Genomic DNA, 25,806 nt, shown 5'->3' on the forward strand with positions numbered 1-25,806 from the left:
TTTGCATATTATGAATAAAATGGCTATGGTTGGTCTCGAACTCTTGAGCTCAAGTGATCCTCCTGTGTTGCCCTCCCAAATGTCTTTGTTTAATTTTTTTTAACAATATTTTTTTCTTTTTCTTTAGACACAGGGTCTCATGCTGTCACCCAGGCTGGAGTGCGGTGGTGTGATCATAGCTTACTGTAACATCAAACTCCTAGGCTCAAGCAATCCCACCTCAGCTTCCTGAGTAGCTGGAACTACAGGTGTGCATCACCATGCCCGGCTAGTTTAAAAATTTTTTTGTAGAGATGAAGTCTCACTATGTTGCCAGGCTGGTCTCTAACTCCTGGGCTCAAATGATCTTCCCACTTCAGCCTCCCAAAGTGCTGGGTTCTGGGAGTGAGCCACCATGAGTATGTCTTTGTGTGGACATAATGTTTTCATTTCTCTGGGGTAAATACTGAAATGGGATTTCTGGTAGCATGATAAGTGTATCTTTGTTGGGGGGGGGGAAGTATGCTTGATCTTATAAGCAACTGCTAAAATATTTTTCAAAGTGGCTGTACTATTTTGCATTCCCAAAGCTATTGATTAGGGTTCTAGTTTTTCCATAACTTTATCAACACTTGGTATTAGGTTGATGCAAAAATATCAGTTTTAATTTTAACCCTTCTAACAGGTGTGTGGTGGTGCCCCATTATAGTTTCAGTTTGCATTTCCTTAACTAATGACATTGAACCTTTTTTCATATGCTTATTTGTAGTTGGTATATCTCTTTAGTGAAATGTCTTACAATCTTTTGCCTATTTTCTTTTCTTTCTTTTTTTTTTTTTGAGACAGGGTCTTGTTCTATTACCCAGGTTGCAGTAGAGTGGTGATCATAGCTCACTGCAGCCTTGACCTCCCAAGATTCAGCTCATCCCGCCTCAGCCTTCCAAGTAGGTGAGACCACAGGCACGTGCCACCACTCCCAGCTAATTAAAAAAAAATTTTTTGTACTAGTCTGGGCAACATGGCCAAACCCCTCCTCTCTACAAAAAAATAGAAAAATTACCTGGGTGTGGTGGCGTAAGACTGTAGTGCCACATACTTGAGAGGCTGAGATGGGAGGATCACCTGAGCCTGAGGAGGTTAAAGCTGCAGTGAGCCGTGATTGTGCCACTGCACTCCAGCCTATTGACAGTGACACCTTATCTCAAAAAAAAAAAAAATTTATTTTTTTAGAAATGGGTTCTTGCTATGTTGCTCAGGCTGGTCTCAAACTTCTGGGCTCAAGCCATCCTCCCACCTCAGCCTTCCAAAGTACTAGAACTACAGGAGTGAGCCACTGTGCACGGTAGAGAATAGTTATCTTAACAATATTGAGCCCTCTGGTGCACAAACATATCTTTCCATTTATTAGGTCTCTAAAATTTTCTTTCGACAGTTTTGCAGTTTTCAGTGTATAGGTCTGCTTATAACTTTTTAAAATTAAAAAAATTTTTTGTTTTTGGCCAGGCGTGGTGGCTTACACCTGTAATCCTAGCACTTCGGGAGACCGAGGTGGGCAATTTACCTGAGGTCAGGAGCTCAAGACCAGCCTGGCCAACATGGTGAAACCCCATCTCTACTAAAAATACAAAAAATTCACCTAGCACAGTGGCGTATCCCTGTAATCCCAGCTACTTGGGAGGCTAAGGCAGGAGAATTGCTTGAACCTGGGAGGCGGAGGTTGCAGTGAGCCAAGATCGTGTCACTGCACTCCAGCCTGGGCAACAGAGTGAGACTTCGTCTCAAAAAAAAAAAAAAAAATTTTTTTTTTTTTTCCCTTAAAAAAATATTTAATAGTCTTTTCAGTGTGATTTCTACTAGTGCTTTTAAAAATAGACCAAAGACCAGGCATGGTGACTCACATCTGTAATCCCAACACTTTGGGAGGCTGAGGCAGAAGGATCACTTGAATCCAGTAGTGCAAGACCAGCCTGGGCAACATAGCCAGACTCCATCTCTAAAAAAAAAGTAGATCAAGAACAGTTACAACATGGGTTCTAAATGCATTGAATTTCAGAAGAAAGTAAGCTATTTGTTAAGCAAAAGTCCTTTAAAAATGGTTGGGAAAATACAGATACCAGAGGGAAGAAAGATACCTAAAATGTTAGGCATGAACTGAAGGACATCATTTGTAGAGAATGAAGAACATAAATCCTCATCATAAAGCCATTTTATTCCAAATTTGTGTGTGTGTATGCGTGTGTGTGTGTGTGATACATAAAATTTCTTTCTTAGTTACCAGCCCTAGCCTTAAGTGCAGCTGCTTTCCTCTTCAGCTTTTAATTACAAATTACAATTTCTTACTGTTCTCTGGTGGGCTGTTAGAGCAGTGGGTAGGAATTTTTTTTTTTTCCTTTTAATAACCTAGAGGAGGGGCCAAGGGGTTAATCTGAGGATTTTTTTTTTTTTTTTGAGATGGAGTTTTGCTGTTGTTGCCCAGGCTGGGGTGCAGTGGTGTGATCTCAGCTCACCGCCACCTCTACCTCCCAGGTTCAAGCAATTCTCCTGCCTCAGCCTCCCTAGTAGCTGGGATTACAGGCATGTGCCACCATGCCCATCTCAAAAAAAAAAAAAAAGAAAAAAAGACTATCCCAGATCGGCCAGGTACAGTGGCTCAGGCCTGTAATGCCAGCGCTCTGGGAGGCCGAGATGAGAGGATTGCTTGAGCTCAGGAGTTTGAGACCAGCCTGGGCAACATAACAAGACCTCGTCTCTACTAAAAATAAAAGTAAAAACATTAGCTGGGTGAGGTGGCAGGTGCCTGTAGTCCCCACCTACTTGGGAGGCTGTGGCAGGAGGATCATTAGAGCTCGGAAGATCAAGACTGCAGTGAGCTATGATTGTGCTGCCACTGCACTCCACCCTGGCTTACAGAACAAGACCCTGTCTCAAAAACAAAAACAAAGAAAGAAACAATATCCCAGATAAGTAAAATAACTAGTCTTAGATTTTATAAGCTCATCCTTCTAATTTATCTCAATATATAACATTTTTAAAGTTAGAACCAGTCCTTGATTCAAGTTCAATATTTCAATTCTCATTTTATTATTTATTTATTTTTTTGAGACAGAGTCTCACTCCGTCACTCAGGTTGGAGTGCAGTGGCACCATCTTGGCTCACTGCAACCTCCGCCTCCTGGGTTCAAGCTATTTGCCTGCCTCAGCCTCCCCAGTAGCTGGGATTGCAGGCGTGCACCACCACGCCCAGCTAATTTTTGTATTTTTAGTAGTGATGGGGTTTCACAATGTTGGCCGGGCTGGTCTCAAACTCCTAGCCTCATGTGTTCCGCCCACCTTGGCCTCTCAAAAGTGCTGGGATTACAGGCATGAGCCACCGTGCCTGGTGTAGTCTCATTTTATAAATAAGGAAATAATCTTAGCCAATTTTTGCTAAGGTTTCATCTAGTGATTTAGTGACTGCAAAATAAATTTAACTTTTTAAGACATTTTTGTCAGTAAGTGTGAGAGCTGTAGTTTTACAAATCCTTTCTCTCCCCACCTAATTTGCCTAATTGTAGATAGAAGTACTTCCTACTTTGTTTCATTATGTATTTCCTTTTTTTCTTTTGAGATAGGGTCTCCCTCTGTCACCCAGGCTGGTATGCAGTGGCTCAATCACAGCTTACTGCAACCTTGACCTCTCGGGCCCAAGTGATCGTCCCACCTCAGCCTTACGAGTAGCTGACACCACAAGTGTACACCATGATGCCTGGCTAGTTTAAAAAAGTTTTTTAGAGACGTGGTTTCCCTTTGTTGCCCAGATTGGTCTCCAACTCCTGGACTCAAATGATCCTTCTACCTTGGCCTCCCAAAGCGTTGGGATTACAGGCTTGAGCTACCATGCCTGGCCTTATTAAGTGTTTCTAGGTCGGACTAGTAACAGAGGCTAAAGGTATTAAGAAACTTATCTGGGAGACAAAGATAAATACATTGACTAATGTATCTGTGATTAAGTACACAGATACATTAAATACAGATGACATGGTGGGAAAAGTAGATACTAGATATTATGGGGGAACATTGGAAAGGGGAAATTAACCTGGGAAAGGTTTCTTCTTAGAGGTGAGATATAATCTGAGACTTGAAAGATGAGTAGGGATTAGCCAACTGAAGGAGAGGGCAAATATTCCAGGCAGAGGAAATAGTGTATGTGAACATCCAGAGATAAGTGTTTATTGTACCAGTGGGGGAAACTGCAAGGGTTACAGTATACTCTTGAGAGGGAGAACTAGGAGTATTGAGAAAGTAAGATCGATATTCTAGCTATTAAGTTTTCTTACCATACTGTTTTTCTTTATTACATTTGTGAACTTTTTTTCCCAATTTTTTATTGTGTTAAAATACATGTAACATAATGTTTATGATCTCAGCCATTTTAAGTGGTATTAAATACATTCATAATGTTGTGCAACCATCACCATCATCCATCTCCATAACTTTTTCATTTTGTAAAACTGAAACTCTCGGCTGGGTGTGGTGGCTCACACCTGTAATCCCAGCACTTTAGGAGGCCAAGGTGGGTGGATCATCTGCGGTCAGGAGTTCCAGACCAGCCTGGGCAACATGGTGAAACCCTGTCTCTACTAAAAATACAAAAAATTAGCTGGGTGTGGTGGCGTGTGCCTGTAATCCAAACTACTCGGGAGATTGAAGCAGGAGAATTGCTTGAACCCGGGAGGCAGAGGATGCAGTGTCGCCCTCTAACCTGGGAACCTGGGCGACAGAGTGAGACACCATCTCAAAAAATAAAAAAAGAAACTCTATACTCATTATACAATTACTCTTTTCCCCTCCCCTCAGTGTCTAGCAACTACCATTCTACTATCTGTCTCTATGATTTAGACTACTCTAAATACCTCATTTAAATGAAATCATACAGTATTTGTCTTTATGATTGGCTTATTTCATTCAGCAAAATGTTCTCAAGATTCATCTGTTTTTTTTGTTGTAGCATATTGCGGATTTCCTTCAATTTTTAAGGCAGAATAAGATTCCGTTGTATGTATATACCACATTTTACTCATCTATTCATCTCTCCATGGACACTCGTGTTGTTTCCTTGTTTTAGCTATTGTGAATAATGCTGCTATTAAAATGGGTGTACACATATCTCTTTAAGACCCTGTTTTTAGTTGTTTTAGGTGTATACCCAGAAGTGGAATTGACGGATAATATGGTAATTCTATTCTTAGTTTTTTGAGGAACCACTGTACTGTTTTCCACAACAGCTATACCATTTTACACACCAGCAGTGGACAAGGGTTCCAGTTTCTCCACATCCTCTCCAACACTTGTCTTTTTTTTTTTTTTTTTTTTATGGTGACTATCCTAATGACTGTGGGTTGGTTCTTAAACATTTTTTTCCCTTTAGAGGGAGTCTCGCTCTGTCATCAGGCTGGAGTGCAGTGGTGTGATCTCAGCTTACTGCAACCTTGGCCTCTGAGGTTCAAGCGATTCTCCTGACTCAGCCTCCCGAGTAGCTGGGACTACAGGCGTGTGCCACCAAGCCTGGCTAACTTTTGTATTTTTAGTAGAGATGGGGTTTCACGATGTTGGCCAGGATGGTCTCAATCTCTTGACATCATGATCTGCCCGCCCCAGCCTCCTAAAGTGCTGGGATTACAGGCATGAGCCACTGTGCCCGCACTCCTAAACATTTTTAATCATTTTAAATTCATATTCTATAGTTATCATGAACCTATATTCCTTAATTTAAAACATTTACATATAAACATCCAGTTAAAGTTTTGGGGCTGGGCGTGGTGACTCACGCCTGTAATCGCAGCACTTTGGGAGCCCAAGGCGGGAGGATCACCTGAGGCCGGGAGTTTGAGAAAAATACAAAAATTATGCCAGGACCAGTGGCTCATGCCTGTAATCCCAGCATTTTTGGAGGCCAAGGTGGGCGGATCACCTGAGGTCAGGAGCTCAAGACCAGCCTGGCCAGCATGGTGAAACCCCGTCTCTACTTAAAATACAAAAAAATTAGCTGGGCATGGTGGTGCATGTCTGTAATCCCAGCTACTCGAGAGGCTGAGGCAGGAGAATCGCTTGAACTCCAGAGGCGAAGGTTACAGTGAACTGAGATGGCGCTTTTGCACTCCAGCGTGGACAGCAGAGTAAGACTCTGACTCAATAAAAAAAAACAAAAAACAACGAAAATTAGCCGGGTATGGTGGTAGGGGCCTGTAATCTCAGCTACTTGGGAGGCTGAGGCAGGAGAATTGCTTGAACCTGGGAGGCGGAGGTTGCCGTGAGCTGAGATCATACCACTGTACTCCAGCCTGGGTGACAGAGTGAGGCTCTGTCTCAAAAAAAAAGAAAAAAGTTTTGGATAAAATACAGGGAAATTTAACAACTCTTGATTAAAACCATTATATATTGATTATGCTACACTTGTTATTGCTCTATTTATTTACTACAAGATACCATAAATAAGAGAGACATCTTTTAAAAATAAATCTGGCTGGGCATAGTGGCTCACATCTATAATCCTAGCACTTTGGGAGGCCGAGGCAGGAGGATTGTTTGATTCCAGGAGTTCAGGACCAGCCTTGGGCCACATAGTGAGACACTGTCTCTCTCTTTTTTTTTTTGTTTTGAGATGGGGTTACGCTCTTGTTGCCCAGGCTGGAGTGCAGTGGCACAATCTTGGCTCACTGCAACCTCCGCCTCGCAAGTTCAAGCGATTCTCCTGCCTCAGCCTCCCGAATAGCTGGGATTATAGGTGCCCACCACCACGCCTGGCTAATTTTTGTATTTTTAGTAGAGATGGGATTTCACCACATTGGCCAGGCTGGCCTTGAACTTCTGACCTCAAGTGATCCACCCACCTTGGCCTCCCAGAGTGCTGGTATTACAGGCATGAGCCACTGCACCCAGCCCTGTCTCTTTTTAAAAAAATATTAAAAAACAAAAATTTAAAAAAATACATATATAGGCTGGGCATGGGGACTCAACGCGTGTAATCCTAGCACTTCGGGAGGCTGAGGTGGGTAGATCACCTGAGGTCGTGAGTTCGAGACCAGCCTGACCAAGATAGAGAAACTCCATCTCTACTAAAAATACAAAATAAACTGGGTGTGGTGGCACATGCCTGTAATCCCAGCTACTTGGGAGGCTGAGGCAGGAGAATCGCTTGAACCCGGGATGCAGAGGTTGTGGTGAACCGAGATCATATCATTGCACTCTATCCTGGGCAACAAGAGCAAAACGCCCACAAACAATCATATATAAACTAAAGAATTTATCTGAATATGCTTGCAGTAACACCATCCCTGTCATTTACATGTACTACCTGATTTTTCTCAAAGAAAATAGAAGTATTGTAGTAAAGTGAATAATTCACCCCATTTCTTTACTTCTGCCTGTATCCACATGTTTGTCATGATGTCATGGTGGGCAGAGTACATTTTTCTCCTCTTGATGTGCTTTAGCCAATGGCATATGGGTAGAATTGACAGTGTGCAGCTCTGAACTTGGGCCTTTAAGAGACCTTGAATCTTTCTGCTTAATCTTATGTTTCCTCTAGCTTCATGAGAATACCTCATGGGTTCAAAGAGGGTGAGAGACACCAGTAGCAAAGGTTCTACCAGGCATCCTCCAGAATTGCTGTGTGAAGCAAAGCCGCCAAACTCAGCCTAGCCTAGAGTACCTGAACTGGTTCAGTGTGCAGGTCCATGAAAATAAATGATCAGTTTTTAAGCCACTGAGTTTCTTGGTATCATGTGCCATAATTTTGAAGTATGTCTAGGCTCTCTCTCTTTTTTTGTTTTTTTTTTCTTCTTGAAACAAGGTCTTGTTCTGTTACCCCGGTTGGAGTGCAGTGACGTGATCACCACTCAATCCAGCCTGGACCTCCCGAGCTCAAGCCATCCTCCTACTTCAGCCTCCTGCGTAGCTGGGACTATAGGTGCATGCCACCACACTGGCTAGTTTTTGTATTTTTTGTAGAGATGAGGTTTCACCATGTTGTCTAGGCTGGTCTTGAACTCCTGGGCTCAAGTGATCTACCTGCCTCAGCCTCCCAAAGTACGAAGATTACAGGCCTGAGCCACTGTGCACGGCCGTGGCTGTCATTTGAATTACAGAATTTATCTATTTGTTTATTTATTTAGAGACAGAGTCTTACTCTGTTGCCAGGCTGGAATGCAGTGGTGTGATCTCGGTACATTGCAACGTCTGCTTCCCGGGTTCAAGTGATTTCCTGCCTCAGCCTCCCTAGTAACTGGGACTACAGGCACACACCAGTGTAATACACCCAGCCAATTTTTGTGTTTTTAGTAGAAACAGGGTTTCACCATGTTAGCCAGGATAGTCTCGATCTCTTGACCTCATGATCCACCTGCCTTGGCATCCCCAAGTGCTGGGATTACAGGCATGTGCCACCATGCCTGGCCGAATTACATAAATTATTTAAGGCTTGGATCTGTGGCTCACACCTATAATCCTAGCAGTTTGGGAGGCAGAGGCAGGAGGATCACTTAAAGTCAGGAGTTCGAGACCAGCCTGGGCAACAAAACGAGACTCTGTCTCTACAAAGGAAAAAAAAAAGTTGAGTAGACTACTTTGACTGATAAAACTAGCCTTTTAGGCCGGCGCGGTGGCTCACGCCTGTAATCCCAGCACTTTGGAAGGCCGAGGTGGGCGGATCACAAGGTCAGGAGATCGAGATCATCCTGGCTAATACAGTGAAACCTGTTTCTACTAAAAAATACAAAAAAAAAAAAAAAAAAAAAAAAAATTAGCTGGCTGTGGTGGCGGGTGCCTGTAGTCCTAGCTACTTGGGAGGCTGAGGCAGGAGAATGGCTTGAACCCAGGAGGCGGAGCTTGCAGTGAGCCGAGATTGCACCACTGCACTCCAACCTGGGTGACTGAGCGAGTCTGTCTCAAGTAAGTAAATAAAAAAAAAATAAATAAAACTAGCCTTTTAGAGGCAGGGGCTCATGTATATATCCTAGCAATTGTTCCATGAAAACCTGCAGATTGGGCCAGGAGCAGTGGCTCACACCTGTAATCCCAGCACTTTGGGAGGCTGAGGCGGACAGATCACCTGAGGTCAGGAGTTCGAGACCAGCCTGGCCAACATGGTGAAACCCCATCTCTACTAAAAATACAAAAATTAGCCAGGCATGGTGGTGCGTGCCTGTAATCCCAGCTACTCAGGAGGCTGAGGCAGGAGAATTGCTTGAACCAGGGAGGCAGAGGTTGCAGTGAGCTGAGATCGCGCCATTGTACTCCAGCCTGGGGGACAAGAGTGAGACTGCGTCTCAAAAAAAAAAAAAAAAAGCCTGCAGATTGGGAACTGATGAACCTGAAGCCTTTGCCCACTTTCATCCCCTCCGGTTGCCAGTTGCTTGAAATAACACGTCTGTGACCTGGTGTTAGGGCATATTACTGCTTATCTGTTTTGGACAAGCATAGTCATGCATTTGTTCTGTTTGGAAGAGAGAATGAGTAATAGTACTCTCTCCAGCAGAAAAAGGCAAAAACCAATTTTGATTGTGGAGACATGAAATAAGTGGTCCTTTGCTTGCTGGGAACTTGAAATATTTCCCTTAAAACGTGTTTTAAAGAGTAGTTGGGTTCCCAGGTGGTTTGTTCTTTCAAATGAATGAATGCTTGTTCTTTCATCTATTCCCTTTTGTCACTGCACATTAGGCTGTATATTAAAAACTAAGGATACAAAAAAGAAGAGATTTCTTGCCAGGAAGATGTTTGAAACCATTTCGTGACATTACCATGTAAATATGTGTTTAAAATATAATACAGAAGATAGTAAACCAAAGCCATGAACAAAGTAAAAGGAGAGTAGATAAAGGTGATTCTAAATGTACACCGAAGAGAAGATAATGTACAAAAGTAGATTCTGGCCGGGTGCGGTGGCTCACACCTGTAATCCTAGGACTTTGGGAGGCCAAGGCGGGCGGATTGTGTGAGCTCAGGATTTCGAGACTAGCCTGGGCTCATGAACTCATCTCAAAAATAAAAAAAGTTAAAAATAAAAATAAAAGTAGGTTTTTTGATTATAGCCTAACTAGTTCCATTAAGATGCTTAATTCTCCCTTAAAATGTTTCTATGGAAAATGCATTTCTTTTTTTTTTTGAGTCGGAGTCTCGCTGTGTCGCACAGGCTTGAGTGCAGTGGCACGATCTTGGCTCACTGCAAGCTCCACCTCCCAGGTTCATGCCATTCTCCTGCTTCAGCCTCCCAAATATCTGGGACTACAGGCGCCCGCCACCACGCCTGGCTAATTTTTTGTATTTTAAGTAGAGATGGGGTTTCACTGTGTTAGCCAGGATGGTCTCCATTTCCTGACCTCATGATCTGCCCACCTCAGCCTCCCAAAGTGCTGGGATTACAGGCGTAGCCACTGCACCCAGCCGGAAAATGCATTTCTAAGCCTATTTAGTGAGTCCAGAACACACCTGTCTACCAACTCTTCTCTCTATGCCTAGCCCACCATAGGTGAGCCTGAAATACTTTTTTTCACTTTATGTAATTTAATGCTGTTGAGAAAAGGTCTCTCACAAGAGGATGTGTTGGGAGCTTTAGGGGCACTGGTCCTTTGTAGGAGAGCATACTGTGGCAATGATAATCTATGGGTTGTTTGGGGACCACACAGTATATTGTGACAAACACAACATATTCTTTTCTCCTTGCTGCCTAATAGTTGAGTAATATGGAATACCTTGTGCCACTTACTGAAAGCCTTAAACTGGTCATATTAAAAACTAGTACAGGCTGGGTGTGGTGGCTCATGCCTGTAATCTCAGCACTTCAGGAGGCCAAAGCGGGCAGATCACTTGAGCTCAGGAGGTCAAGACTAGTCTGGGCAAAATGGTGAAACCCCATCTCTACCAAAAATACAAAAAATTAGCCAGATGTTGTGTCGTGTGCCTGTAGTTCCAGCTACTTGGGAGGCTGAGGCATGAGAATACCTTGAGCCTGGAAGGCAGAGGTTGCAGTGAGCAGAGATTGCACCCCTGCCCTCCAGCCTAGCCAACAGAGTGAGACACTGTCTCAAGAAACAACAAACAAACAAAACAACTGATTGAGCATCCCTAATCCAAAATTCCAAAATCTGAAATGCTCCAAAATCCAGAATTCATTGGACCATTTCAGATTTTGAATTTTCAGATTATGGATGCTCAACTATAATTATAATGCAAATATTGCAAAATAGGGGCAAAAATCAGAAATCTAATTGGCAGAATGTAACCTGGTTTCCCTTGGGGTGCTTTCATGATTTCCATAGACTTTTTTTCAGCTAAATCTTGTATTTTATATACCACTTTTCAGATCAGTATAAAACTTTTCCCCTTTATTTTTATTACTGATGTTAGAGAAAACTGGTTTCTGAAATATGAATGTCTTCAGCTTTACAAAAATCACTAGTTTTATTTTAAATATTCCAGTGTCCGTAAAAAGTTAAACAATAACCTCACTGATTTACAAGGCTTCCAGGAGGCTGATTTATAACTGAAAGGTCTGTGAATGATGTTTATCAGTATCAATTTGCACTATTAATCAGACACTCATGAGTTTTAGATTATCATATTTGCTTAGTAAATTTCTGCCATCTAACTAAAAAAAATTCTGTTTATCACCAGACCCTAGAACCCTATCAATATTGTCTCTGCTGTGTAAATAGTTCTGAGTAGTGCAATATTGCTTATAGGGTTTTGGTGTTTGGGAAGAACAATGGGCAGGCTACAGAAACTATGTAGCTGAAACAAGCAAAAGTCATCTTTGTTTAGGAAGAAAACAAGGAACTAGATTTCACTATAAACATTAAAATCTGAGGCTTAAATGTAAATTTTTAATTTATTAGAAGAAGGTAACATTTTTCTTTTTTACAAATGGGTTTATTTGTAGTATAAAGAAATAACAGAATTTTAGTATTGAAAAGGATCTTAGATTCCAACTCATTTGATAGGAGAGACCCAAAGAAATGAGGGACTTAACCTAGGGCCACATAGCTGGTTAGTGATAGTAGGACTAGACTTTCTACCGTGTACCCCAATTCTTTTATTTTTCTGTACCATACTACCATATTGTGTTCAGAGGGAATTTTTAGTTGACTAGCTTTATAACTTTAGTGATAATCTAAAACATTAAAAAAACTTTAATTTTAGGTGAAGAATGTACATTTTTGGATGGGCGTGGTGGCTTATATCTGTAGTTCCAGCACTTTGGGAGGCTAAGGCGGGAGGATCGTTTGAGCTCAGGAGTTCAAGTCCAGCCTGGGTAACATAGCGAGATCTTGTCTGTACAAAAAAATACAAAAATTAGCTGGGTTTGGTAGTGGACATATGTAGTCCCAGCTACTCAGGAGACTAAGGCAGGAGAATCTCTTGAGTCCAGGAGGTTGAGCCTGCAGTGAGCTGTGATCGTGCCACTGCACTCACCTGGGCAACAAAGCAAGACCCTGTCTCAAAAAGAAAAATAAAAAAGAATTTACGTTTTTTCCACATGTGTGACTCTTAATGGCTTAAATGTCATATATAACTTTGTCTAACTACATTAATGGAAATAGAACTAGAGGCAAGTTATTTCGCTATTTCCTCATTTATAAAATGAAGGGTTCAGAGCAGAGACATTTAAGATTATTTTTCGGCTGGGCATGGTGGCTCACACCTGTAATCCCAGCATTTTTGGAGGCTGAGGTGGGCGGATCACAAGGTCAGAAGATCAAGACCAGCCTGGCCAACATGGTGAAACCCCTTCTCTACTAAAAATACAAAACTTAGCTGGGTATGTCGCATGCCTGTAGTCCCAGCTACTCGGGAGGGTGAGGCATGAGAATCACTTGAACCCGGGAAGCGGAGGTTGCAGTCAGCCAAGATTGTGCCACTGCACTCCAGCCTGGCAACAGAGAGAGACTCCGTCTAAAAAAAAAAAGAAAAAAAAAAGATTATTTTTTTATCTCTCAACATTTCTTTGGCATCTTTTTTGCCCCCTGCTTACACCCTAGCCCACTGACTTCACTAATAAGCCAGTACTGGCCAGGTGCAGTGGTTCACACCTGTAATCCTAGCACTTTGGGAGGCCGAGGCCGATGGATCACCTGAGGTGAGGAATTCGAGATCAGCCTGCCCAACATGGCGAAACCCCATCTCTACTAAAAATACAAAAAATGAGCTGGGCGTGGTAGCAGGCGCCTGTAATCCCAGCTACCTGGGAGGCTGAGGCAGGAGAATCGCTTGAACCTGGGAGTTAGAGGTTGCAGTGAGCCCCGAGATCGCGCCATTGCACTCCAACCGGGGAGACAAGAGTGAAACTGGGTCTAAAAAATAATAAGCCAGTACTGTCCCTGTGTATTATTACAAGATATTCTCTACAATTTTCCACAGAGGATAACATTCTACCCACAAGCTGTTTTTCTTTTCTTCCTTCCTCCCTTCATTTTGGAGATGGGGTCTCACTATATTGCCCAGGCTGTTGTACAGTGACTATTCACAGAAGAGATTATAACACACTGCAGCCTTTGAACTCCTGGGCTCAAGCAATCCTCCTGCTTCAGCTTTTTCAGTAACTGGGACTACAGGTACACATCAAACCTAGCACAAGCTGTTTTTCTTGTCTTTTTAAAAAAATATTTAAAAAATTATTTTATATTTTTAAAAAATGTATTTTTTTAGGCTGAGCATGGTGGCTCATGCCTGTATTTCCCACACTTTGGGAAGCCAAGGCAGATCACAAGGTCAGGAGATCGAGACCATCCTGGCTAACACGGTGAAACCCCATCTCTACTAAAAATACAAAAAATTAGCCGGCGTGGTGGCTGGTGCCTGTAGTCCCAGCTATTCGGGAGGCTGAAGCAGGAGAATGGTGTGAACCTGGGAGGCGGAGCTTGCAGTGAGCTGAGATCACACCACTGCACTCCAGCCTGGGGGACAGCGAGACTCCATCTCAAAAATATTTTTTAAACATAAAATTAAATAAATACACAAGATAGAATTTTAAAAAATATTTTAAAAATTATTTTGTATTTTTTAAAAATGTAATTTAAAAAAAATTTTTTTCAGGCTGGGCACCGTGGAAAATATTTTTTCAGCCACCTTGCCTGGCTAATTTATATAATTTAATTTGTAATGATGGCTATGTTTAATAATTGTCTTGCAAAAAATCTTGACAGTTTAGGCTGGGGGCAATGGCCCGCACCTGTAATCCCAGCACTTTGGGAGGCCAAGGATGGCAGATCACTCGAGGTCAAGAGTTTGAGACCAGCCTGGGCAACATGGTGAAATCCCATTTTACTAAAATGAGTAAAAATTAGCTGGGTGTGGTGGCAGGTGCCTGTAATCCCAGCTACTCAGAGGCTGAGGCAGGAGAATTGCCTGAACTTCGGAGGTGGAGGTTGCAGTGATCGCACCACTATACTACAGCCTGGATGACAGAAGACAGAGACTCTCTCAGAAAAGAAAAAAGAAAAAAAAATGACAGTTTAGTTGATTTCATCATACCGTTGATTAGAAGGGTACTCTTTGGTATCTTCCTAAAATAGAAGTTATTTAAAAGTAGCAGCCGCCTCTTTTTGGTACCATTTGATGATTAACACATTTTGGGCCCTTAGGCATTACAGGAAACCAGAGCAGAAACCTCTCTTAAAAAGATGCCGGGCCGGTGACTCACACCTGTAATCCCAGAACTTTGGGAGGCTGAGGCAGGCCGCTCGCCTGAGGTCAGGAGTTCGAGACCAGCCTGGCCAATATAGTGAAACCCTGTCTCTACTAAAAATACAAAAATCAGCTGGGCGTAGTGGCATGTGCCTATAGTCCCAGCTACTTGGGAGGCTGAGGCGGGAAGATCTCTTGAGCCTGGGAGGTTGGGGCTGTAGTGAGCCGAGATGTTGCCACTGTACTCCAGCCTGTGTGACAGAGCGAGACCTTGTCTCAAAAAAAAAAAAAATGAAAAAAAAATATATATAATATTTATATATATGAATATAGTCTACATTTTGGAGTTTTGTGTCCCCCAAACTCATCATGTTTTGTGACATATACGTTAGATTATTGTAAAGATCTTTCAGACCTTGGAGGTCTCACTTGCCAAATTTAGGACAATTTAGGCCTGTGGTCCCAGCTCTCAGGAGGCTGAGGGAGAATTGCTTAAACCCTGGACGCAGAGGTTGTAGTGAGTCAAGACTGTGCCACTGCACTCCGGCCTGGGCGACAGAGCAAAACTCTTCTCAAAAAAATAAATAAATAAAAAAAGGAAAGTTACTGTTCAAGGAACTACATGAGATTATGCTAAACTTCAAGCACAACTAAAATATTAAGTTAAATAATATGTAAGCTTAATAATTTGTTTCATAAACATGTTAAGGGTTCCTAGAATAGAGATTGTCTTAGGAATCTCTGGAGCCACAAATTCCATAATTTATGGTAAACTAAATGACTAAAACAAGCTTTAAAGACTCGTATTTAAAGTTGTGCTTAAGAATGTTATATAACTCATTGAAAAAAGCTATGGAATTGTGGTCTGTTTAGTAATTAAGACAAACAAGAAAATCAGGTCTTGAGTGCTCACAGTCTTTGTTAACTTTGATTTGCTCTGGCTCTTGGTGTCTCCTCATTCTCTGCATCCACATGTTTGATGGGTTAGTGTACTTTTCTTATTTATAGGAAAAGATAATCCCTAAGTATGTCTTAGTATGAGAAATTATGCTAATAGGAATTTCTTAATACACACACAAACACAAACATTAGTATTTTTAAGAAAGTGTAATTATTGATTAATCATGGCATCTCATCTGACAAATACATAGGATAAATGAAAAGCTTCCACTTTTTGGAAATCATTTTAAACACACTTTGTAATTATGTACCCAACATTAATTTTTCTGGCTTAGAACGACTCCCTGATGTTAGAGATAGAAATCAGATATTGACCTGGAAAATATGTTTAAAAACAAAAACTTTCTCTTTCTTTTATCTGTACCCTCCCCACCAAGTTTTGGCTATAAAGATAGAATTTTGGTCATTACAGAGTTTTCCATTCCAATTTAGGTCAATGATAAGAGAAATTATTAGTGATGGAAACCAGTTTATTTCTGAAATTCTGTTCAGTGATGACAGCTTCTGACCTTAGAAGCATTTGAATTTCTGACAGCCATTTTGTCTTACTCTACATTTGAAAGTAAGGTCTTAATAGAACCTTTTTTTTTTTTTTTTTTTTTTTTGAGACAGAGTCTTGCTCTGTCACCGAGGCTGGAGTGCAGTGGTGTGATCTCGGCTCACTGCAAGCTCTGTCTCCCAGGTTCATGACTTTCTCCTGCCTCAGCCTCCTGAGTAGCTGGGACTACAGGCGCCTGCCGTCACGCCCGGCTAATTATTTTGTATTTTTAGTAGAGACAGGGTTTCACCATGTTAGCCAGGATGGTCTCGATCTCCTGACCTCGTGATCTGCCCGCCTCGGCCTCCCAAAATGCTGGGATTACAGGCATGAGCCACTGCACCCGGCCCCTAATAGAACTTTTTATATACTAAAAATAACTGTACATCTTTTCTTGTTAGACCTGAGAACTGCTTTTAACAGTTTTTCTCCTTCCACTTAGGCTTCACGATTTCGAGAATCAATCTTTAGTTCAGTAATAAAGTTCATAATAAGAGCAGCACCCTCCCAGCAAACAGCCTCCTATGTTTTGGGCTAGAAATAGGAGACCATGCCTGTGGAACTCATGTTTTCCTTTCTGTAGTAAACTCTAAGGACCATGGTTATATCCCTGATAAACTCAAGGCAATATATGCTTTAAGGTCCTGTAAAAGATGCTGAAGTTCAAGAAGTTACGAATAATTCATTGATATACCACTTGCAGAAATAAACTACTTTTAGGCTGGACACGGTGGCTCACACCTGCAATCCCAGCACTTTGGGAGGCTGAGGCAGGAGGACTGCTTGAGCCCAGCATGGGCAACATAATGAGATCCTGTCTCTACAAAAAATCAAAAATTAGCTGGGTGCCATGGCATGTGCCTGTAGTCCCAGGTGTACTCGGAAGGGCTAGGATCCCATGAGCCCAGGAGTTTGAGACTGCAGTGAGCTATGATGGTGCCACAACACTTCAGCCTGGGCTACAGAGCAAACCCTGTCTCATAAAAAAGAAAAATAAACTTCTTTTTAACACTGTCACGTATCTGTCTCAACTTTCTGTATGTATACACTTCTTTTACAAAAAGAGGCCATAACATACTTAAGGCTGTTTTTGTATTTAACAAGTCATAAATATAGTGTCATGTCAAATCTGTCTATATATTATCATTTTAAAAACTGATGGCCTTTTAAAAGGTTAAATAGCTGTTCATTACAAATACTACAGAAATAGAGTAAAATGTGAAAGCCCCCCTGTATTTTGTTGTATACCATCATTTTCATTACAAATCCTACAGAAATAGAGCAAAATGTGAAAGCTCCCCCTTAAGTATTTTTTTGTATACCATCATTTTCAATAACAGCATGGTATTCCAAATATTGATGTCTATTTATTTACTTATTTATGAGATAGAGTCTTGCTCTGTCACCCAGGCAGGAGTGCAGTGGCCGATCTTGGCTCACTGCAACTTCCGCCTGCTCAGTTCAACCGATTCTAGTGCCTCAGCTCTACCCAAATAGCTGGGACCACAGGCACATGCCACTATGCCCAGCTAATTTTAGTATTTTTAGTAGAGATGGGTTTTTGCTATGTTGACCAGGCTAGCCTTGAACTCCTGGGCTCAAGTGACCTGCCCGCCTCAGCTGCCCAAGTGCTGGGATTACAGGGATGAGCCACCACGCCTGGCCCCAAATACTTAATATTATTTTTTATGGAGACGGAGTTTCACGCTTGTCGCCCAGGCTGGAGTGCAGTGTCACAATCTTGGCTCACTGCAGCCTCCACCTCCAGGGTTCAAGCAATTCTCCTGCCTCAGTCTCCCGAGTAACTGGGATTACAGGCTCCTGCCACCATGCACAGCTAATTTTTGTATTTTTAGTAGACACGAGGTTTCGCCATGTCAGCCAGGCTGGTCTCAAACTCCTGACCTCAGGTGATCCACCCGCCTTGGCCTCCCAAAGTGCTGGGATTACAAGAATGAACCACTGTGCCCGGCAGATATTGATATTTTTAAATGTAACTTTTCACTTTAATTCAGGCATCCTATATCCATAATGGCCTCAGGGTGGTATCCATAATGGCCTTCTCCCCTTTTTTCTTCCTTGGAGGTTTACTACAGATCAAGTTCCCATGCTGGCACCCAGGTTCAGTAAATTGGCGTTATTCAGACTATTACTCCTATATCGTATGTAGCTTTTCTTGTGAAATTTGTGACTTTTTAAGCCGTCTTAATTTTCGTGGCACATAGCTGTAGCTCTTTGATCAATGGGATTGCAAATAAAGGTAACAATATGAGTATTCCTGAAATAAATTTGTTCTGTGTTTTAACTTGAAACTGTATTTTCTGCCAGAGGCAGAAAAACACTGCCTAACTGATGAGAGTATCAGTGACCCTAGGAAATTCTTGAAGTTTTTTGTATTAATTACAAAAAACTTTTTTATATTAGTTTATTAGTTTTTTGTATTAATATCTGACAATGACTACTCAGTATCTTGATTTTGGCTCAAAATGTAAGACAGAGGCATACAGAAATGACTTTAAAATGTTAACTACTTTTTAAATTTTTAATAGAGCATAGTTATTATGGATAATGGATATTTTATATACTTTTTATTTCCACATTTTCAAATGAGTATGTATCACTTATTGAAATACTAACAAATGTAAAGAGAAAAAATAAAGTATCATGTTTACTATTAGTCTTTTGGTTTATACAATAATGATTTGTGGTGATCTTTAGTTCCAGAAAGCTGAGTCTGATCTGGATTACATTCAGTACAGGTTGGAATATGAAATCAAGACTAATCATCCTGATTCAGCAAGCGAGGTAATCTCCGAAATAAATAAGCTTAAAAAAAAAAAAAAAGCCTTAACTGAACACTTTAGAATTTTCTGATAGCATTCCTAATAGTAATAGATCATAAGAATTATATTATTAAGTTTATAGAATCTTAAAATCTTGTCATTGTGTTGGAAGCTTGGTTATAGTATACTGGAGAAATAGTATCAATAGTCCATGAAATTTGTGGCTACTTTTTTCCCCCAACCTTTAAAAAATAATCATTGAGTTCAGAGGTACAAGCCACTGTGGCAGCCCCTGAAATTCCAAGAGAGAATATAGGTACCTCTAGGGCAGTTGTTCTTCAGTAAGTTTGAGGGGAGAAGTCCTAGCATTCAGCATATTCTCTGAGGAAGGTAATGATACACTATTAGATTTTTTAGTTGTATTTTATGAATAGTGATTTCCACATAAAGCTATGTATTTAATTATTCTAAGTTTAGGTTGATTAGAAACATTAACTCTGCTTTATGTCATAAAATTGTATACATACATGTCCATGGGGGTGAAAGCAAGTAATCTCCAAGCATCATCTGTTAACATTAACACTAAAATCACTAATTTAATAATGTGTATCTTTTTTTCCCCCAAAGCCCAGGTATCAGGCTTATTATCTTTTTTTTTTTTTTTTTTGAGATGGATCATTCTGTCACCCAGGCTGATAGTACAGTGGTGCAATCTCAGCTCACCACAACCTCCACTTCCTGGGTTCAAGCGATTCTCTTGCCTCAGTCTCCCAAGTAGCTGGGATTACAGGTGTGTGCCACAATGCTTGGCTAATTTTTTTTTTTTTTTTTTTGTATCTTTAGTAGAGACGGGGTTTCACCATGTTGGCCAGGCTGGTCTCGAACTCCTGACCTCAAGTGATCCGCCTACCTTAGCCTCTCAAAGTGTGGGGATTATAGACATGAGCCACCACGCCCAACCAATATTTGTCTTTGATAGCACTTGCCAGCAGACGAGAAATATTGCGTTTTACAGTTAAAAAAAATTCCATAAAATTAAAAAAATTTTTTTGGATTGGGTAGAAGTACAAGTTAAACTAACATTTTATACAAAATTGGGAAAATTTCATGAATGTTCAGTTTTTACTGTTTATTTCATGGAATGCTAGAATTCTATGGGAGTGTAGTTTGTACTGTTCTAGCTCCCTATTCTTTTCTCTCTCTTTCTCTTTTTTCTTCCTTTTCTTTTTTTTTCTTTCTCTCTCGCCCTCCCTGTCTTTCTCTCTCTTCCTCCCTCCCTCCCTCTCTTTTTCTCTCTTCCTTCCCTTCCCCTTACCCTCTTTTCCTCCCTTCCTCCTTTCCTTCCTTCCTTCCCTCCTTCCCTCTTTCCCTCCTTCCTTCCTTCCCTCCCTCCCTCCCTCTTTTCCTTCCTCCCGTCCTTCTTCTCCCTCCCTTTCCTCTCTTCCCTTCCTTTCCCTTCCTTCTGTTGCCCAGGCTGGAGTTCAGTGGTACGATCTTGGGTCACTGCAGCCTCGACCTCCCAGGTTCAAGGGATTCTCCCTCTTCAGCCTCCTGAGTAGCTGGGATTACAGGCGCAGGCCACCATGCTCGGCTAATTTTTGTATTTTTTATTAGAGATGGGGTTTCACCGTGTTAGTCAGGCTGGTCTCGAACTCCTGACCTCAAGTGATCCACCTGCCTCAGCCTCCTAAAATGCTGGGATTACAGTCGTGAGCTACCACACCTGGCCCCTTCCTTCCTTTTCTTCCTTTCTTTCCTCCCTTCCCTTCCATTCCTTTGTTCCTTTCCTTTCCTCCCCCTGCCTCCCCTTCCTTTCTTTCTTTCTTTTGTCTTAAAGATTGGTGTGACATTGCTTCTCAGCCTTTTGGCTAAGATCAAGTGTAGTATCTGTTCTTATCAGTTTAAAGACTCTGTATATGCGTGTGTATGTGTGTGTTTTTAAGACAGGGTCTCACTCTGTCACCAGGCTGGAGTGCAGTGACAAAATCTCAGCTCACTTCAGCCTTGACTTCCTGGGTTCAAGCAGTCCTCCCACCTCAGTCTGCCACGTGCCTGGAACTATAGGCACATACCACCACACCCAGCTAAAAAAAAAAGTGTTGAGATTACAGGTGTGAGCCACCTTGTCCAACAATTCTTGTAACCTTTTATCATCCACTTATGATAAGTAAAACCCTAAATTGAAGTATTATAGGCACAAAATTAACTAAAGTGCAGCAAACACTAATAAAAGTTTACAAACACTACAGTTTACGAACACTAATAAAAGAATATAGAGGCTCCTGGCCAGGCGCGGTGGCTCATACCTGTAATCCCAGCACTTTGGGAGGCCAAGGCAGGTGGATGACCTGAGGTCAGGAGTTCAAGACCAGCCTGACCAACATGGAGAAACCCCATCTCTACTAAAAAAAAAAAAAAAAAAATACAAAATTAGCCGGGCATGGTGGCACATATGCCTGTAATCCCAGCTACTTGGGAGGCTGAGGCAAGAGAATTGCTTGAACCTGGGAAGCAAAGGTTGCGGTGAGCTGAGATCCCGCCATTGCACGCCAGCCTGGGCAACAAGAGCAAAACTCCGTCTCAAAAAAAAAAAAAAAAAAAAAAAGGATGTAGTGGTTCCCAAGCGCCAGTTACTCAAATAAAACAGGCTATATGCACAACAGTTTTTTCCTTTGTGGTATGTTGCTAAGTCCTAACCACAGTCCTAACCTGTCATAAACAGGCCATAAATGCAAATCATGTTGTCCTAAATTACTCACTGCCATGTCAGTCTTATTGATTGAGCTAATGTCATAAAAACATGTATTATGGGTAGCTGCCTAACTACCCTGTCCTCTTTTAGCTCTATGGCCATTTATTTCTTATGCTTGATTTATCAAGCATATGCTTTCCTTTCCTAGTTTTGTGAGATCCTCAAGGATTAGTTCTTGCCACTTTTATTTTTTCCTGTATGATTCTGTATTTGGGGAACTCATCCTTCTCCTGAGTTATATTAATATGTACAGATCTCTGCATATTTTACTACTGAGCTACATTCCAGTTACCTAAAGATCGTTTATAATTAAGTTATGTAATTCATTATCACCTCATGAGGAAGATGATTTCTTCCCTCCTACCAATTTCCCTCCCAGTGTTAAACATTTCCCCCCACCCCCAGATAAAGTCTCACTCTGTTGCCCAGACTGGAGTGCAGTGGCATGATCACGGCTGACTGCAGCCTCAACCTCCTGGGCTCAGGTGATCCTCCCACCTCAGTCTCCTGAGTAGGTGGGAATACAGGTGTGTGCCAACACACCTGGTTCTAATTTTTTGCATTTTAGTAGGGATGGGGTTTTGCCATGTTTACTAGGCTGGTCTCGCCTGGGCTCAAGTGATCCTCCTGTCTCAGCCTCCCAAAGTGTTGGGATTATAGGTGTGAGTCATCACCCCTGGCCTAAACTTTTATTTTTGTCAAATTAATTCTTGAATATATTTGAAGAGTTACAGAAATATAAAGCTTATAATTACAAAGAATAATGCTTCACATTCCCACCTTCGAGGATACCACTTCATCTCAGTGTCTTATGGTATTTCCTTTATATTTCTAAATAGTTTGCTTGTATTGCATTTTTATTTTTCCTCATCTGAAACATCTACTAATTTCCTGGATACGAACTGTTATACTTCACATCCCGGCTCTGCCTCTTATTAGCATTGTGATTTTAGCCAAGTCAGTCAACCTTTCTGTACTTTAATTTCCTCATCTGTAAAATGGAAATATTACTACCTACCTCAGAGGTTGAAAGAGAATTAGTTAATATATATAACTGTTTAGTCCAGAGTAAGTGCTATATGTTAGCTGTTATCACTAATAATAATCTCCTACTATAACCCTGTTGTAGTAGCTCACACTTGTAGTCCCAGCTACTTGGGAGGCTGAGGTGGGAGGATCACTTGAGCCCAGCAGTTCAAGTGTTGAGATTATAGTCATGAGCCGCCACGCCTGGCATTTCTGGGATTTCTTTACCATTATTTTGGTATTTCCCTTTGTTTTACTCCTGTGTTGGATCATACGTTTCACTCTTTGGTGGTTTATTTCTTTGATCTGGAAGTATATCCTTTAGATGCTTCCCAAGGAAGATTACACAGCAAGCTAACTTTTTGAGATGCTGAATGTTTGAAAAAGTCTTTATTGCACCCTTTAACCTTTTATTTGATGAATGGTTTTGTTCAATATAGAATTCTAGATTGGAGATTTTCTCTTAATTTTAACATCATTACTTCGTGGCTTTCTAGCTTCTATTGTTGCTGTTGAAAAATAGATGCCGGCCGGGCGCGGTGGCTCAAGCCTGTAATCCCAGCACTTTGGGAGGCCGAGACGGGCGGATCACAAGGTCAGGAGATCGAGACCATCCTGGCTAACATGGTGAAACCCCGTCTCTACTAAAAAAAAAATACAAAAAACTAGCCGGGCGAGGTGGCGGGCGCCTGTAGTCCCAGCTACTAGGGAGGCTGAGGCAGGAGAATGGCATGAACCCGGGAGGTGGAGCTTGCAGTGAGCTGAGATCCGACCACTGCACTCCAGCTTGGGTGACAGAGCAAGACTCCGTCTCAAAAAAAAAAAAAAAAAGAAAAATAGATGCCATTCTCATTCCTGATCCTTTGTCTGTGCTTTCCTTCTCAGCCTACCCCGGTCCCTTACCTATGACCTGGAAGTTTCAGAATATTTTTTCTATCCTGCGAAAATTTACAGTTATGGTATAGATCTTTTTATTAATTGTGCTGTCACTTGGTGGGCCTGAAAATACATGAATCTTACCTAATCATAAAAAAAGAAATCTGACAGGGTGCAGTGGCTCACACCTGTAATTCTAGCACTTTGGGAGACTGATGCAGAAGGATCGCTTAAGGCCAGGAGTTTAAGACCAGCCTGGGCGACAGAGTGAGATTTCTGTTTCTATTAAAAAAAAAAAAAAAAATTTAAAAGAAAGAAAAGAATTACCAAGTGGCAGAAGGGGCCCAATTGAAATGTCTTTTATGGAATAGTGGTAATTTATATTACAAAATAAATCTGGGAAACCAATATAGTTTATAAATACAGTTGGGTTGGCATGAATTTTATATTTTGTATATATATAAATAAATTGATATTTATACATACTTTATCCCCATGATAGTATGTTTACGAATTTTGGCCGGGCGCGGTGGCTCTCGCCTGTAATCTCAGCACTTTGGCAGGCCGAGGCATGCGGATCACGAGGTCGGGAAATCAAGAACATCCTGGTTAACACGGTGCAACCCCGTCTCTACTAAAAATATAAAAAAATTAGCCAGACATGGTGGCAGGCACCTGTAGTCCCAGCTACTCCGGAGGCTGAGGCAGGAGAATGACGTGAACCCAGAAGACCGAGCTTGCAGTGAGCCAAGATCGTGCCACTGCACTCCAGCCTGGGCAACAGAGTGAGACTCCGTCTCAAAAAAAAAAAAAAGTTTTATAAGTAGTTTCATGTTGTCTTATTCTTTAAGAACAAGTATAAATAGTGTCTTTTATTGCCTTCCGAATAGCATTTAGAATTGTATTTTAGAAATATATAATTTATTATTGTGAACTATGCATCAAATGTTATGTATCTAAGGTGACCCTTATTTGCTGTTTAATAGTGCTAATTTTTTTGGTGGGTTATTTCTGTACCTAGGCTATAAATTTCTTGAGAATAGGATCTAGGTCTTATACTTTTCTCGCTTCCCCATTGCCCATCTGATGTCATGTGGCTGCATAATTAAATACTCAACAGTGTTCAATTAAATGGATGGTAGAATGTGTTGTATGTATACAGTATTTTAATTCTTAAAAAGCTTAATCTTTCATAATTTAATACATGTTAATTTTTTTCCTGATGTAGAAAAATCCAGTTACACTCTTAAAGGAATTGTCAGCAATAAAGTCTCGATATCAAACTTTGTATGCCCGCTTTAAACCAGTTGCTGTTGAGCAGGAAGAGACTAAGAGCCGCATATGTGCTACTGTGAATAAAACTATGAATGTGATACAAAAACTACAGAAGCAAACAGACTTGGAGGTAATGCTTTCAATTGACAGGTTAGATTTGTATAAATTTAGCTCTGAGTGTTGCCTTGAAAAATACACTTGCTGTAACTTAAACTTTGAAACTCAGCAGTCAGTTTGAACTATTGAAAGATTTTCCTGATACCCTGAAGTATAATAGCTCTTATTTCTGTTTATTCAGAAATAAGCATTTGGACTTGACATGGTTAATAAAGAAGTGTGCCGTCTTGAATTATGTAACCATGGCAGAAAACTTGGTAATACTTACTAAATCTAGCAGCTTAGCTGGCTCCTGCAAGTACTAGTGAGAATGAGATGTCTAGAAAATGGTTGGTTAGAGTGCTGTATTAAGGAGCTGTGTCTGGGCATGGCAGAATAATAGCACTGTCTGCCACGAGCATGGGAAGGAGGAAGGCATATGTGATATTTATTTGCCAACTTTGCACTAAATTTTGGCTTAAGATACTTTGAATTATGGGCTTATAGCTAGAGTAAATCAGAAAGGTTAATTACCCAGGTCAGTTTGATCAAGAATACTTTATATTGCAAATGGAGGGGAAAAAACAGAATAACATCTGCTTAGAACGATAAAATGATACCTAAGATGTATCTGTTATAATCACAAGGAGATGAATGGCAGAGGAAGAAAGGGCAAATTAAACAGGGAATAGAGGTAACGGGGAGATAGAATTTAAAACAGTAAGGGTTGTGTTACATCCTAGTAAATTAAATGCAAAAATAGTATGTATATAAGCTTTTATAAATCATCTCAGATCACACATTCTTCATTATATGTGCCTGACAATAGAGCACATAACCTTGTTCTTAGGAAACAAATAGCT

General features: G+C 41.1%; 1 protein-coding gene and 1 pseudogene across 2 annotated transcripts in view; both read left to right on the forward strand.

Annotated features, from left to right (window-relative positions):
* SKA2 (spindle and kinetochore associated complex subunit 2) overlaps nt 1–25,806 on the forward strand; it is a 39,703-nt gene that overhangs the window by 5,677 nt on the left and 8,220 nt on the right. Inside the window, exons 2-3 of one of the 2 annotated variants that reach the window (XM_008011257.3) lie at nt 18,854–18,940; nt 24,801–24,977. In XM_008011257.3, coding sequence (XP_008009448.3) covers nt 18,854–18,940; nt 24,801–24,977 — 264 coding nt within the window. The remainder of the gene's footprint in view (nt 1–18,853; nt 18,941–24,800; nt 24,978–25,806) is intronic. The other variant, XM_073004891.1, reaches the window with a different exon arrangement.
* Nucleotides 20,767–20,930, forward strand: LOC119622245 (U2 spliceosomal RNA; annotated as a pseudogene).

The sequence above is a fragment of the Chlorocebus sabaeus genome, chromosome 16 (genome assembly GCF_047675955.1).
Source record: "Chlorocebus sabaeus isolate Y175 chromosome 16, mChlSab1.0.hap1, whole genome shotgun sequence".
NCBI classification, from domain to species: domain Eukaryota; kingdom Metazoa; phylum Chordata; class Mammalia; order Primates; family Cercopithecidae; genus Chlorocebus; species Chlorocebus sabaeus.